At 38.1% G+C, this 16,264-nt stretch overlaps 1 protein-coding gene across 4 annotated transcripts in view; it reads right to left on the reverse strand.

Moving 5' to 3' along the window:
• DENND2B (DENN domain containing 2B) overlaps window positions 1-16,264 on the reverse strand; it is a 155,423-nt gene that overhangs the window by 54,313 nt on the left and 84,846 nt on the right. For 2 of the 4 annotated variants that reach the window (XM_039350205.1, XM_039350206.1), the window contains 2 exons: window positions 9,754-10,974; window positions 5,838-5,974 (listed from right to left, as the gene is read on the reverse strand). In XM_039350205.1, coding sequence (XP_039206139.1) covers window positions 5,838-5,974; window positions 9,754-10,974 — 1,358 coding nt within the window. The remainder of the gene's footprint in view (window positions 1-5,837; window positions 5,975-9,753; window positions 10,975-16,264) is intronic. The other 2 variants (XM_039350207.1, XM_039350208.1) reach the window with 1 other exon arrangement.

The following is a 16,264-nucleotide window of genomic DNA, read 5'->3' on the forward strand; positions in this document are numbered from 1 at the left end:
TCCCTATCTCAGCTTTTTTTACAATTATAATGAGTTTTGATTGTAAAATCCATTTTATATAGGATAACCTGAGAGAAATCACTTCGGTGGAGATTGCTTCTGAATAAAACTAACATAGGATTGCTTTAAATGACCTTAAGGATTAGCACAGAGAGGAAATTCAAAGAATATAGTGCTCTCATCCACTAAGGTACTATTATTAAACTAATTATCAACATACAATTCAATAAAATAGCACTGGAATATAGCAAAGGAGAAATATTTTTTCTGATTTGGTATTAATCTTTGGATATGAGTCAAAAGGATGGGAATAATAACAGCCCTAGTCACCAGATCACATTGCTATAATAAACTTCCCTAAAGAAAATGAAGAGAAAGAATATAGAATTTAATATATGCAGAAGAATGATTTCAAACGTGTTATATCGACAGAAAATAATTGCAGATTCTTTTATAGGCCTGATATTAATAGAATTTTTTCTCTAAGGAAGTTTAAATCCTAACTACTATAGACAGGAAGGGTTTTAATACAAAGAGAAAACAATTCATAATTCATTTATTTTTATCATTAAGTATTTAATTACCATGTAGTTAATCATTTTAACAGGATGCCAACAATCTCATAGGCAATAAGATGTATTTTTTATGCTGGGTGAAAATGTTGGCTTTAGTTTGACTTTCACACGGCAGAACTAATGATGAGACCATCAATACAGGCTCCTGTCTTAACGTAAATCTCATGCAATAGACTCAAGTACACTCAAGTACACACTCTAATTTACTTTCTTAGTACTAACTGACTACAGAATAATTTTGTAGAGACATTCTGAAATCATTATGTTAATTGTAATACATAAATTCATAGCAAGTCAAAAAAGGTTTAATTACATACATGAACTAAACTTTGTGTTATGAGTGCTAGCATTTTAAAATGGTGCGTATGTATTTGCTTTTTTTTAATGAATCTGAATTTATTTTGAACAAGAGCAATCAATGAACTTCAAGATTGTTTTATAGCATCCAGAAACAAGATATTGTGACCTAGTGAACAGAAAAGATCATGGTATATACCACTATATCAGAAAGAAGAAAATGCATAAGAATGCACAGCTATCTGAAGCATTGCTCTCATTCTTCATGCTAGCAAAGTTTTGCTTGTGTTGTTTCAAAGAATAGAACCATATATGGGAAGAGAAATGCCAAATAAACACAAACGCGTCAGAGAAGGGAGAGGGGCAGAAAATCAAATAGAAACTATTAAAGCAATGCTTCTCCTAGTAGTTAAGAAAACTGGACACTGAGTAAAAGAAAGATCTTCATTAATGGAGTTAGAGACAATGACTAAGATTACAGAATAAAAAGAACCATTTAGTCAGTTCAGTAAGAAAATGAAGACTTGTGCGTGTAACATGATCTGACAACGGAGGAAAAAAATAATCATGATCAAGAATCTAAGGCAGTGGTTCTCAACCTGTGGGTCGGGACCCCATTTGGGGTCGAACGACCATTTCACGGGGGTCGCCAAACAAGGCTGTCCGCCATTTTTCCCCCTTTTCTTTGGCCACGCCCCTGGCACCCAGTGATGTGTAAGTGGTTGGGGGTCACCACAACATGGGGAACTGTATTATGGGGTCATGGCATTAGAAAGGTTGAGAACCACTGATGTAAGGGAAGTAAAAGAAGGGGAAGCAGTGAGAATGTCTCTGGGGAGAGGTATGTTTGGAGGATCTTTTTCTACATAATATAAGAAATTGGAACCAATTCAATGAGACCTAATCAATAATTTAGTACATCACAATTAGAAACGAAGCCTTCCAGAGCAATGGCACTTATGTTCATTCTCCCTGGCAGGGCAGGCAGAGAGCCCAGGCCTACTGGATTAAATGGGAAGCCTGGGCTCTCTCCCCACCCCACCACACCTTGGCAGCTCAGGTCCTCTTTCTCGCATTCCACTTAACAACCCATGCAGTCACTTAACAATTGCAACTAGGAATGCTGGGACTGCAATTGTTAAGTGAAATAATCATTTGGCATCTCACTTAATTAACGACTGCTATGCTCAACAACTGAGATTCCCGATCACACTGGGGTTGTAAGTGGAGGACTATCTGTACTCTGGTTCTTTAACCTGGTGGTGAAGTAGCTAAAGTGCAGTATTGCAGGCAAACTCTGCCCACAGCCTGGAGTTCAATCTTGACAAAGCTCAAAGTTGATTCAGCCTTCTGTCTTTTAGAGGACAGTAAAATGAGGACCACAAGAGAGTGCTATAAAGCTCTATGGGGCAATACATATATCCCTAAATTTTATTGCTATTAAAACAAACTTGTTTAAGTTATGAGTAGTATCCAAAAGATGAGAGCCAGATTGGTATAGTGGTTAAGGCACCAGGCTAGAGACCAGGAGACTGTGAGTTCTAGTCTTCCCTTAGGCTTGAAAACCAGCTGGGTGATTTTGAATCAGTCATTCTCTCTCAGCCCACAACACCAGGCTTGGTGATGGACAAGCCAGTCAATCAATTCCTATCACAATCAAAGAATCTACATACACCAGAATCTGGGGGGGGGGGAATAACCCTGCACTTGCAGGGAAACACGAGGAAGAAAAAAAAGGTATGCAAAAGATCATCACAAGTAATACACTTTTATACAAGTGCTGAGTCAAAGAATCTTGTTTAGCATATCAAATTAAGGAAGAATAGTGGATTTGTTCATCTATAGCAATTCAGATTCAAGATTTCAGTTACAGAAGATATTTACACAGATTAAAGTTTGGCTACCCGTGAGCTTGCTACCTAAATAACTATCTTGTAAGATTAATGTTCATCCCAAACAGCACTGATAAACTCCAAATATTATAGTCATAAAAATATGCCGAAAACATGATTTAATCATCCTCAGATGATGCAGAAATTATGAAAAGTTACTTAATCCAGAAGAAATGCAGCTGATCAAACAAAGTGTTTTAAGTGGAAGATCAAACAGGTTCCTGACAAACCTAGCAGACAACTTTGTCTCCCAAAAAGTAGAGAAGGGAACTAGGGGATTAGCCATTTTGGATCTAATTCTCACTAACAGAGATGAAATGATAGAAGGTGTTGAAGCCATAGGAACCCTGGAAGGAAGTGATCATGCAATATTGGAATTCAACATTATGGAAACACAAGCAACAGAATACAGTCAAACTAGAGTCTTGGACTTCAAGAGAGCTAATTTCAATAAACTTAGAGAGGGCTTGGGAAGGATTCCATGGATGAGAATCCTCAAGGGGAAAACAACTCAAGAAGCTTGGGAAATTTTGAAAAATGAGATAATAAAAGCACAGTCTAGCACAATACCAACAAAGAGGAAAAATAACAGCTCTCAAAAGAAACCAGCATGTCTGCATAAAGAACTCTCTGACAAATTGAAACATAAAAAGGACAAGTATAGAAAGTGGAAAGAGGAAAGAGGGGCACATAACTAAGTCAGAATATCAGCAAATAGCCTGAGCCTCCAAAGATGAAGTGAGGAAAGCCAAGGCTCAAAATGAACTAAGGCTTGCTATCAATGTCAAAGATAACAAAAAAAGCTTCTTTCAACATGTAAAAAACAAGAAAAAAGTGAAGGAAATGATTGGTCCATTAGTGCAGTGGTTCTTAACCTTTTTGAACGAATCGCCCCCTTGAGCCAATGAGGAAGTTGTCATCGCCACCCTCCCCCAACATAACCTCTCAATCACAACATAGGAAATAATTCTTCAATTTATGCAAACACTTTTTTTGTTTTCTTTAAAATTGTCATCAGGACATTTCAATGCAAATAATTTATTTCCAGTCTTTTTCCCATATCTCCCATATTCTGGCTAATGGTGTGCCACTGTATGGGTAGAGGCTGCTGCGCAACGCGCATGAAGATAAGTGATGCGTATTCACATATGGCGTTCTGTACTGAAGCTAGCTGGAGGAACATTTTGAAAACACAATTCAATCCACTAATAGCAAGCGATCTAATGTTTTTGTACGACAGATATAAAGCCATTCACTGTACGAAAAAGTCTCAAAAGTGTCCTCAAAACTTGTCGCTCCATCGTCCCCATATTGCCCCCTTTTCATTCCTTACTCCCGCGTCGCCCCTTTTCGTTCCATCGGCCCCCTGAAAAACAAAATTGCCCCCTGGGGGGCGATATCACCCAGGTTAAGAACCACTGCATTAGTGGGTGAAAGTGGCAAGAAGGTGACAAGCAACAGGGAGAAAGCAGAAAACATCTTCATCAACAATTTGGATGAGGGGATAGATGGGGAACTCATAAAATTTGCAGACGACACCAAACTGTCAGGAATAGCCAAAACTACAGAATATAGGCTTAAGATACAGAAGGATCTTGACAGACTTGAACATAAGCCGCTATCTAACAAAATGAAATTTTGCTATCTACATTTAGGCAAGAAAAACCAAATGCATAGGTATAGTGCTCAATAGTAGTAACTGTGAGAGGGATCTCAGAGTCCTAGTGGACAATCACCTAAATATGAGCTAGCAGTGTGCTGCAGCTGCCAAAAAGGCCAACACAGTGCTAGGCTGCATTAATAGAGGGATAGAATCAAGATCATATGAAGTGTTAATACCACTTTACAATGCCTTGGTAAGGCCACACTTGGAATACTGCATCCAGTTTTGGTCACCGTGATATAAAAAAGATGTTGAGACTCTACAAAGAGTACAGAGAAGAACAACAAAAATGATTAGGGGACTAGAGGCTAAAGCATATAAGGAACGGCTGCTGGAATTGGGTATGTCTAGTTTAATGAAGAGAAGGACGAGGGGGGACATGATAGCAATGTTCCAATACCTCAGGGGCTGCCACAAAGAAGAGGGAGTCAAGCTATTTTCCAAGGCGCCTGAAGGCAGGACAAGAAGCAACGGATGGAAGCTAACCAAAGAGAGAAACAACCTAGAACTAAGGAGAAACTTCCTGACAGTTAGAACAATTAACCAGTGGAACAACCTGCCTCCAGAAGCAGTGAATGCTCCAACACTGGAAGTTTTTAAGAAGAAACTGGACAACCATTTGTCCGAAATGGTATAGGGTTTCCTGCCTGAGCAGGGGGTTGGACTAGATGACCTCCAAGGTCCCTTCCAACTTTACTATTATTATTAAATCATGTTGCAGTGTATTAAATTCAACCAACCAAACTTTTTCTTTCCTTATCCTTATCAGAAAGTCCTTTTAAAAATGTTTGTGTTGTGATTGGGTAATGGATTTGTGAGACCTAAAGAAAAACCATTGGGTAACTTATCCAGGTTTGGGAAGAACCAATTAGATTGGTCCACCCTAAAAAGTGGGAATCTCTTGAAAGAAACTGAAAGAATAGAATAGAGACAGTGAATGGGGCTGCCTTCTTCCATTATTCCATCCCCGAGAGAGCACCTCATGCTGAGAGGTTTTTCAAGTGAACAGGTCCACTCATAGTGAACACATTTTTGTTAGCCAATGGAAACATCTGGTTGATGGGTCAGTCTCCTAAACAGGATTGCACTACATGCTGATTTTTGTAACTAATATGTCTCTTCTATATGCATCTGAAATTTTTAGTTCAGGTTCTTGGGGTATTCTATTCCAAACGAACAGGTTTCGCCTTCCATTTCGCAAGAATCCATTTTCATATATTAATCTAGGGCTTTCTATAAAAAGTGGGAATCAAAACATCTTCCTTTCGAAACTGTAAATGAGGTATATGCATCTGACCATTCCACATTCACTTGAACACCTGAGTACAATAAAGAATTTCCCTAAGTTGCCATGTCACTACAGCTGCTCCACATCAAGCAGCTATATTAATCATTGCAAGATGTCCTTACCTACAATATCTTCATAGGCATTCTCTTCTAAAGTGCTCTTAGATCCAAACTTGTGCTGACTGTCAGTACCATTCTCACTTGGGGAAGGAGGATACAATGACTGGAGGCTTGAAGCATCTTCAAATTCAAAGGATTTTCTATAGGGAACAAAAGGTAATATAATCATTTGTGATTGTGAGTGCTAAAACTTTTAAAACATGGAAGTAATCAAAAGACAAAGGCAATTATATGATTGCCCTCTCCCACGTCACATTGAACAAACTATTTTTCGTATATTTTGTTGGAATTGTTTTGTGATAACATCGCTTTAAACTAGTTAAATAAGAAACAAGAAATATTTCTTTATTGTGGGCTTCTCCACTATCACAGTATGATTTTATGCTTATATATCACTCCAGAGTGCTTTGCAGCCCTCTCTAAGGGGTTTACAGACTCAGCATTTTGCCCCCCAACAATCTGGGTCCTCATTTTACCGACCTTGGAAGGATGGAAAGCTAAGTCAACCTTCAGCAGGTGAGGATCAAACCCCTGTCAATCAGCAGAATTACCTTGCAATACTGCATTCTAACCACTGTGCCACCACGGCTTATATCCTAGCTCAGGGGTCCTCAACCCCCAGTCCATGGACCGATCCCGGTCCACGGCATGCCAGCAACTGGTCCGCAAAAACAAGCAAAGCCCCCTCCATGGGATGCAGACAGCACACAAAACCACACACTCTCTGATCTGCAGAAAAACCTTTCTCCATGGAACCAGTCCCTGGTGTCCAAAAGATTGGGGACCTCTGTCCTACCTGGCAGGAGAATCTTTCCAGTATAAGTCCACTCTTATTTCTTACAATATTATCTGACTAAAGCCTCAGCCATCTAAATATACCCATGTCATTCAAGACTAAAATAAACTCTCTGTTCATTCTGATCCTACCCTAATGGTATTGTACTTACATTACAAAGGAAGATGCAACAAATAATTGTTCTCAGATACCATCATTGCTACAGTCAAGAGTTTCCAAAACATTTGTCTTATATTCTGTGACAAACTATTAACTTCCAAAATAAAATAAAATTTAAATTTCAAGATTTCTCTTGTGGGGATTAGATCTAGTATCCAACAATACACAGTCTATTACATACAGTACATAAGCTACCCATAACTTATCTCCCTGCTTGAAAAGCAACAATTATTTTTGCTTATTTTTGTCATTATGACAAACAATCCCAGAAGCAGGTGGCAAGATTGTTTCTTTTAAGCATCTCCTCCCAGTAGAATATTTTATCTGGTCAAGTTGTTCTGACAGTACCCATTTTAATAAAAACAAGACAGTACCCAAGAACATCTAGTTTGGTTTATTAAGAGTACTGAATATAAGGCTTTGCTACTGACCAACTTTAAAATAATTTACAAGAACTGTACAATTGTGGCCAAAATTGTGGAAACCTTTTGAGAAAAGTGTACAGTAGAAATGCCACCTTTGGTTAAGTTTCCAACAATTTTTCTTCTAATTTCCTTATAACTGTAGCCTTGTTCATTTAATAATACTATTTTACATCGCTTTCTGGGCAACCAGTCAACTCTTTGCACCATTACTTTAATTTTATTACGTTTTACAAGTTCACTAAATGAAAGAACACAAAAAAACCCCACCAACTTGATAGTGATCACATAACACACTGACAAATGTCCTCCTCTCAGCTTCAATACATGACATCAATAACTGAATCCTACTGTGATCTGATTGGCTCATTGCCAAAACAAGATGGCACCTGATTGGCTCTCTAAACACTCATGCTCATTGGCTACAATCAGATGAAGGAAAGCTACCTGATATCAACCTAAGCAAGTTGTACTTCCTTTTTCTGGTCATTTGGCTATAACTTTTCATAGAATACAATACAGATAATTGAACAAACTATGTTGCATTACATTCTTGGTTAAATTATCTTTCCATTGATATATAATTTTATGGTACTATTCCAAAACAAAAAGTGGTGTTATTAGCCATCAAACCTCAAAAATACACCTTTCCCAAAAGGTTTCCATAATTTTGGCCACTACTGTATGTACATATCCAAATACATCTGAAATTTGGTTCCAAAGAACTGCACAGGAGGTTCCATTTACCAATGAGACTCGTATTCTTCTTATTACACACATCAAAACACTTCTGATGATGCTTGTGCCCATTAAATCTTTACAAAACATGGAGCTGTATATGAAGCTTTTCTTCACTTAAAAAAAGGTTCAGGTCAGTATCCTAGAAATTAACTGGCACTAAATCACTCAGGGAAATTTAATCCAGCAGCATTAGCCATTCAAAAAAATCTTCAATATACATTTTTTAAAAAAAAAAAAAAAGTTCCAACACAACTAGCTATAGTGTAGGCCAGGCTTGGCAAAAATAGAGGAGCTTTGCACAAGTGGATCTGCCAATCTGTCATAAGTTCTTTGATTATAAATTCTGTACTCTGTATAATACTCTGACAAGCAAGCATAGCCAAGCAGAAATACTCTATTCTCATTAAGAATCATGACAATTAAAATGCTGCTTGCAACTATATAATGAAATTGTACAAACTATTCAGAAAGGTTTTACCCTCATATTTTGTGAGAGGTTTGCCTTGCATTTGGGAGAAATTGATGGATAAGTTTCCACCAGATTCCATCAGTAAATTTCTCCATCTTCAACAGATTGCCTAGCTGACCTAGGCAATTTCAGTACACGATCTTGGTCATTTCAGATCTTTCTACATCATTGAAATTCCATGAGTGTAACAAGGAAAGTATTTTTTTTATGACAAAGACAAGATATAAATGTAATAAATTGTGCAAAATAAGCAATTATATCCACAACTGAAGATTCTGAATTAGTGACTTTGTGCTAGGTACAATAGCTAGAGTTTAGATATGGAAATTTCACTGCATGCCAATAAGCTGTGAAAACTCACGAGGATCAGGATTAATCAAGGGATTAAATACAGTAGTGGCCAAAATTGTGGAAACCTTTAGGAAAAGTGTATTTTTGAGGTTTGATGGCTACTAACATCACTTTTTGTTTTGGAATAGTACCATAAAATTATGTTATCAATGGAAAGATAATTTAATCAAGAATTTAATGCAACATAGTTTGTTCAATTATCTGCATTGTATTCTATGAAAAGTTATAGCCAAATAATCAGAAAAGGGAAGCTCAACTTGCTTAGGTTGATATCAGGTAGCTTTCCTTCATCTGATTGTAGCCAATGAGCATGAGTGTTTAGACAGCCAATAAGGTGTCATCTTGTTTTGGCAATGAGCCAATCAGATCACAGTAGGATTCAATTATTGATGTCATGTATTGAAGCTGAGAGGAGGACATTTGTTAGTGTGTTATGTGATCGCTATCAAGTTGGTTGGTTGTTTTTTTTTTCTTTCATTTAGTGAGCTTCTAAAACATAATAAAATTAAAGTAATGGTGCAAAGAGTTGACTGGTTGCCCAGAAAGCGATGTAAAATAGTATTATTAAGTGAACACGGCTACAGTTATAAAGAAATTAGAAGAAAAATTGGTGGAAACTTAATCAAAGGTGGCATTTCTACTGTACACTTTTCCCAAAAGGTTTCCATAATTTTGGCCACTGCTATATGAAGCTGAGAGGGAGGAGCAGTTAAGACAATTTGTACAAAGCATGTTCACAGTCATTATAGAAAAATAATAACACAGATGTTTTTTATTTAAAAATTTTCCAGTTTGTATCTGCTGCAGTAAACGTCAATCCCTCCGGCAACTACAGCCGCTAGCACTCTAGTATCATTTGGAACAACATACTGTATTTGACAAAACCCAGTTAACAGGACATGACAGCCACTGAGGTTTCTTGCTCTGCAGAAATGTCTCCCCGATATTTAAGAGTATAGGACAATAGCTTTCCATGTTTACCTATTTGGGGATTTTCTGCGAAAGCGTGACTCTTTTTTCGGTCTCCGTGTGGCAGGGGGAGCAGGAGTTGATGGAAGAGGGGGAGGAACAGCAGCCATTGGTGAAGGAGGTAGTCCGTTGCTTGATTTACTTGTATGGTTCTTGTCAGCTTCATACTCAAAGGTGCGTTTCGGCTTGGGCACAGGATTTACCGCTGTGTTTGCCAGGCTCTCTGGAAGCAGCTTAGAACTAAAAGAACTAACTTTGGTAGTTAGCCCATGCAGCATTTTACACGTTTTTTCAGTCTTTGTGGGTGTCTCCAGATTACTCCCACAAGTAACGTTCCCTGCTCTGCTATCATTTGCAATCTCAGTCAAGCTCTCTGAAACCCCTAAAGTCAAAGATTTTTTTCGGCCTCTGTCCACATTGTAGCAGCTACTTGGCAACTTAGGAAGCCCCCGGCCAGGTTGTTCTTTTAAGGCCTGTTCAATTTTCTGGATTCTATTTAGCACAGCTGAGCTTTCTTTTGGAACCCCCTTGAGAAAGGCATTGGTGGACTCATTCCGGCTCAGTCGCTTTTCAAAACGGTGGCAGGGATCTCTGTCTAGAAACTCCTCCTCTTCTGTTTCCGGGTAGGAACATTCAGAAAATGTTCTGCTCATCCTCTGGAAGCCTTTGTATTCAAAAGCCTTCTCACTGCAGGGAGAAGGCAATATACTAGGGCAGCTCTCACTGCCTGACCTGTCTCCAACATCCCTCTTGTCCAAGTAGAAGCTCATTCTGGGGGAAGGCTGTTTGCGGCATTCCCATTCCGTTATCTTCTGCCTGATATCAAGAGCTTGTGAATGGACGCTGACCCGGCTGAGAGAGATGTTACGTAGATTGGCTGCTGTTCCCAAGGAGAGAGAGCTCCGTCTCAGCTGCCAGTTGCCTACTCCTTCACCATCCTGAACCTCATTGGAGACCTCCTTTTCTTCATGTCCCTGGAAGACAGAGAGCCTTTTATCCAGGCATCCAATGCTGATAGCTTTGAGTGGATGCTGCGGAGATTCTGTATCTGAGGGGGAAGTTGAGGTACTTCTTAAGGCAATTCCCCACTTAGCTTGATCTTTAAGGAAGACTCTGGAATTGGAAACTTTGGAGAAATTGCCAGAACAGCAGGATTCCTCACTATCACTGAGTGGATGTGTTTTAGGGCTTCTTTGTTGATACAGAAGAGGTGGTGGAGACACTGACTGACACCTGGAAGTGAGAAGACAAATACCATTTAGCCAGCTAGCTGTGTAAATAAATGAGCAAATAATGACTTTTCTTTTTCTTTTTTTTTAAAAAAATAGTTTTAAAAAATAAGCTGTACCAACCTTCTAAAACTCATTTCTATTCTATGAAAAAGTTTTGACAGATAATTTATCAAAGAGGGATTTTTAAATCTTTTTAAAGAGTATTAGAAGTGCCATAATCAAGTTGATTAACATTTATCAATCACAGCATTCTCTGTCCAACATTGCAAACCAGTTTACTAGGCACATTTAAAAGTTGATTACTTATTATGCCTTCACTTCTGTTCTTAAAAGGCACAGTATATGTTTTCCTACCATGAGAACTCTGATTGTTGGGCGGGATGATTATGATGATTAAAAAAACCAATCCTTTCTTCCCTGAAGTTGTAAATAAATTATAAATAAGCCCCACTACCATCTTCTAGAAACTATCATTTGGGGTCTGAAACATTATGAAATGAGACTCACTCTCTTAAGGTAGCTTGGAAGATTACCATGCTCTGTAATAGTGACAGCTAGAAGTCCAACAGGAGCACAGTCTGTTTGCCTATTTTCCAGATCAACATTCAGCATAGTTAAAGTTAATTCAGTGCAAAATAAGCTTGAAAACAAATGGAAACAGATCCCAATGTTCTGTTTTATCCAAGAGCTATTAAACGTGTGACGTTACTATCTCTAAAAAGTTAAAAGACAAAACTATTATTATTTACCTGTTAAGATTTAAGAAAAGTTTCTTCAACACTGCTACAAAGGCACATAATAAAGTTCGGGGAGACTGGTTGATTGCTTTGTAAGGTTGCAGTGATGAAAAAAGTAATCAGCGAGAAATGCTTTCCCTGCAGACTATTTCCCATTACATCCATCCTCCCAAGTAGCTGCTCTATTCCCAAGACAGGGAACAACTTGAAAAATACAGAAAGGTTAAATCACTCCAGTCATCACTGAGCCTTTGCTCAATAGCTTCCTAAAACACTTTATTGTTTATATATACATACACATACACTTGAACTTATGGCTTAAGAATTCTCTTGTTCCCTTACACACAAACATGTATATTGGGGTTTCATAACAGTCATTTGTTCATAACATGTCCCAGAATCATCTACCATTCAATTTACCTTCAAATTACAATAACCCACAACTAAAATGGATAGATAGATAGATAGATAGATAGATAGATAGATAGATAGATAGATAGATAGATAGATAGATAACCTTTATTGGCACAATGGCACACATTAAAAATTAAATTTAGTTGCTTATTCTCAAAGTGTACACATACATAACACATATGCTACATATAGATGGATTTTTTTAGTATCTCTCCTTCTATAGCCACATATTTTATGCATTTTCAGGATCTATTACTACATCCTTTGCTCTTGTATTGCTATAAGAATGAAGAAGCCATTCAACAGTGCGCCAATTGAAGAAATTATTTAAACTTTAATTATTATTAAAAAATGAAGTTTCTATAAAGTTGACAATTATCATGGACTTTGTGTAGCCTGAAACTATATAGATATTAATAAACCTTTTGGGGAGAGCAAAGGGAAATTAAACGTCTTTTGGAGAGAGGAAAGAAATGAATTCAAACTGTTTTGGAAGAAGGAGAGAAATTAAACTTCTTTTGAAAGGAGTTGGCAAATTCAATATTTTTTCGAAGGCAAGAGAAGAATTAATTCAATATGTTTTGGAGATTTTGAAGTCTACCAGCTATAGTACCTATGCAAGGCTGCCTGCCTGCTGCCTAGGGAAAACGCACAAGCTCAGCTTAATTGCAACAGCTGGACCAAGAACTCTTGTCATGTGGTGCTCCTGGCACAACACCAAGCAATCTTTGCATCTGCCATTAAGCTGAGGCGGTGCACATGTTTGATACTTCTGTATTAAGAAAATCATATAAGTGAAAGATTATTGACCAAAATCATGCAACACTTTAAAACAAACACAATATAGCGATCACAATATGGAACTGAGACAGGAGGATGCAGAATCCAAGTCCACATTCAGCCACAACTCAATGGGAGATTTTGGAGCAGTTGTCAATTTTGGCCCAAACTTACCTTACAGCAGTGGTGGCGAACCTATGGCACGGGTGCCAGAGGCGGCACTCAGAGCCCTCTCTGTGGGCACGTGCGCCGTCGCCCCAGTCCTAGGCCTTCAGCTGAGTTTTATAAAACCTTTTCGCTTTAGGCCTCCGCCGCCATGTGCAAAAAAAAAAAAAAAAAGGTTCAATCAGTCAATTTCAACTTCTCACGGGAAAAAAAAAGATCTTGCAAAGTTGGAATTGATTGATTGAACTTTTTAGTCCCACCCAATCTGCCGTTACCACTGCAGCCACGCCCAGCCAATGGGCCATGCCCAGCCAATGGGCCACACCCACCTGGCACTCAACGATGCATAAGTAGGTTTTGGATTGCAGTTTGGGAACTCAGTCTCTAAAAGGTTCGCCATCACTGCCTTACAGGATTATTGTACAAATCAAGTGAGTATGCTAAAACAGGTAGTTCTCACTTGGTGATCCTAATTAGGACCGGCAATTCTGTTGCTAAACAAAGTAGTTGTTAAGCAAAACACCTCCCCTGCTCAGCAATAGCAGTTCCAGCGATTCCAGTTTCAGTCATTTACCCGGGGCATAATGTGACCATAATTTGCAACCTCCTGCCAGCTTTCCTGTTCACTTTGCTTCTTGGAAGTCAGCTGGGAAGATCACAAATACCAAGTACATGACCACGGGATGCTGTGACTGTGGTAAATGAGCAATAGTTGCCAGGTGCCTGAAACACAATCATGTGATTGCAGGGATGCTGCAGTGGTTGCAAGTCTAAGGGCTGATCATAAGTTTCTTTTTTTCAGCACTTTGCAACTTCAAATAGTCACTAACCAAATTGTCATTAAGCAAGGACCGCCTGCCTATGCTTTTAGAACATCTACGTTAAGGAAGAGTCTGAGCCTGATAATGCTGATAATCTTATTTTATTTGCGGTGTCTATTTTTAAAAACAGCCATGACATTTGATGACCATAAACACTATCCCTTCACTGTTTTATAGTTTGGGGGTGGATGGGCACCTCCAGCTTCCCTAGATACTTTATTCAATATCTCTTCATTAGCCTCTGGGGTTTTTTTTATACTGCTTATTACTCAGTTAATAGTGATCCCTGGTTGTTCTCTTTCATTCCCACCTTCTAAATTTTAAGGATGAGAAACTGTCCTTCTTCCACCAATGCTACATTCCTTAACTAATGCAATTCTCATGATTGCTAAAGGAGGAGGGGGAAAAATCAAACAGTTAATTTGAGGAAGTCAGATTTCTTTTATAAACTACTCCCATGAACCAAACCAGGACCCCAGTGATTAAAACTCTTGGAAAAAAGAGATTATTTTAAAAATGGGGAAAACTCTGTGGGGCTCAAATGTGTACGGATACATTCTGATGGAGTAGGAGAAAAATGTAAGGAATATGTGAAAATTATAAATTTAATTAAAAGTCAGGAATGTACAGCAGGAATGATGAATCCCACTCTGGTAACCAGCTGTGAAAAGACAAAGAAAGGAGCAGTTCATGTATTCCTCCCTTGCAAACAAAGTCAGTGAGGAGAGAATTTCCACTGCTACTCAACCTGCTATTCAGTCATCACAGCACTCTATTTGATTAACATGCAAACACTTATGGCAGATAGTTATAACATGAGATTTCTGTTCTTGGTGTCAGCTGTAAACTAAGGTATGTCAAATTCAAACTTATAATAACTCCATCAACTCTGAAGTTATGGTATCCTCAAGGATTCAACTAAGACTCAAATTTTCAGTAAAGACACTATTTTCCATCTGCTTCCTTCATTTAAAAAGTGGAAAAATAAAAACTCTTTATAAGTGTATTGATGACATAAAAAATCAAGACTTTGTTTTTCTGACTGGAGATGCTAACCAAACCAAATCAAAGAGTTGTCTCCAAGGAACAGCTGTTTCTTCTCCAGGAAAGATACTTCTTCTTAGTAACAAACTAGACTGAGGTTAACCAGGTCATGACAGAAAGCAATCATGTAAAATAATGAAATATGCAACTTCTGTTTCCTGTATCTGCTTGCTTTTCTCATATTTCCCTCTGGGTAAATCATGACCAGATTTCCAGACTATCCTCATAGATCAGCTTTTGTTTCTAGAGAGGAAGTGACTATGAATTGTAGTGGGAGGCATCTTACTGCAGTAGTTGAACAGGTTTATCTTGAGTTATCTGCCTCCCGTTTGCTTCCAAGACAGTCAGTGTGTAAAGTAGAGGCTAGAGATAATTATGACACAACACTGGCAAGACTGAGATCATGAAATTATCTAAGTAAAAGGTAAAGAATAGAAATAATACCCAGTGCAGATAATAACTAGAGTCAGTTGAAAACGTTTATTGAAACTTCATCCATTCAATTCAATGTGAAATATACAGTACTGTATATAGGGTGTTATGGTGACACGTTCAGAATACAGTATCTTCATGCTGTCTGCCTAACCCAACTTTATTTGTATATATAGCCTCCTCAGACATTTTGTACTGCTATTGCAAGTCATATATGTTCTTTGCCATAATCTCATTAAGACACAGGCTCCAATTCTCCGTGCAAAACTTACTGGCACCAAAATCGATTGAATCCTTCTCCAAACTTATAGAGATGTTTGGTGATATCAATCCTAATTCCAATATCAGTGTACTGACATAAATCCAGGACAAATCCCAAGAACAATTCATATATGCTTGGATTCTCCAAGCGTTTGGCTAATATGAGTTTCCTTCATAAACACTGGAGGGAGAATTAGATTTGACATTCTACCAGTCAGAAAACAGATTATGGAACTACACATTTTTATAACTTATATTATCAACTTTGTATTCCCCATGCAAAATGGTCCTACTATGATTTTCTGAGTTTTAAAGTAATTCTTTAGTTTTGGTACAGTGTTTGCCTTTCCCAGCAACATATTTAAGCTGCTTCTGTGTGTAGCAAAATGTGATGTACAATAATGAACGCTGCCATATGCAAAAAAAGTGTTGGCAAACCACAAATGGACACACTTTTCACGAAAATCCCAAAGGTGCTTTTCAAAAGGCCATTGGACTTTCGCATTTTTTTTTTCCTTTGAAAAAGGTTTCACTTCTCATCCAAGAAGTTTCTTCAGTTGTGACTATCAGAGTTGAAAAAGTTTCTTGGATGAGGAGTGAAACATTTTCTAAGGAGAAAACCAAGAAGGTCCAGTTG

This window comes from Crotalus tigris, unplaced genomic scaffold, assembly GCF_016545835.1.
Source record: "Crotalus tigris isolate CLP2741 ecotype Arizona unplaced genomic scaffold, ASM1654583v1 scf7180000018308.1980950, whole genome shotgun sequence".
In the NCBI taxonomy this organism is placed as follows: domain Eukaryota; kingdom Metazoa; phylum Chordata; class Lepidosauria; order Squamata; family Viperidae; genus Crotalus; species Crotalus tigris.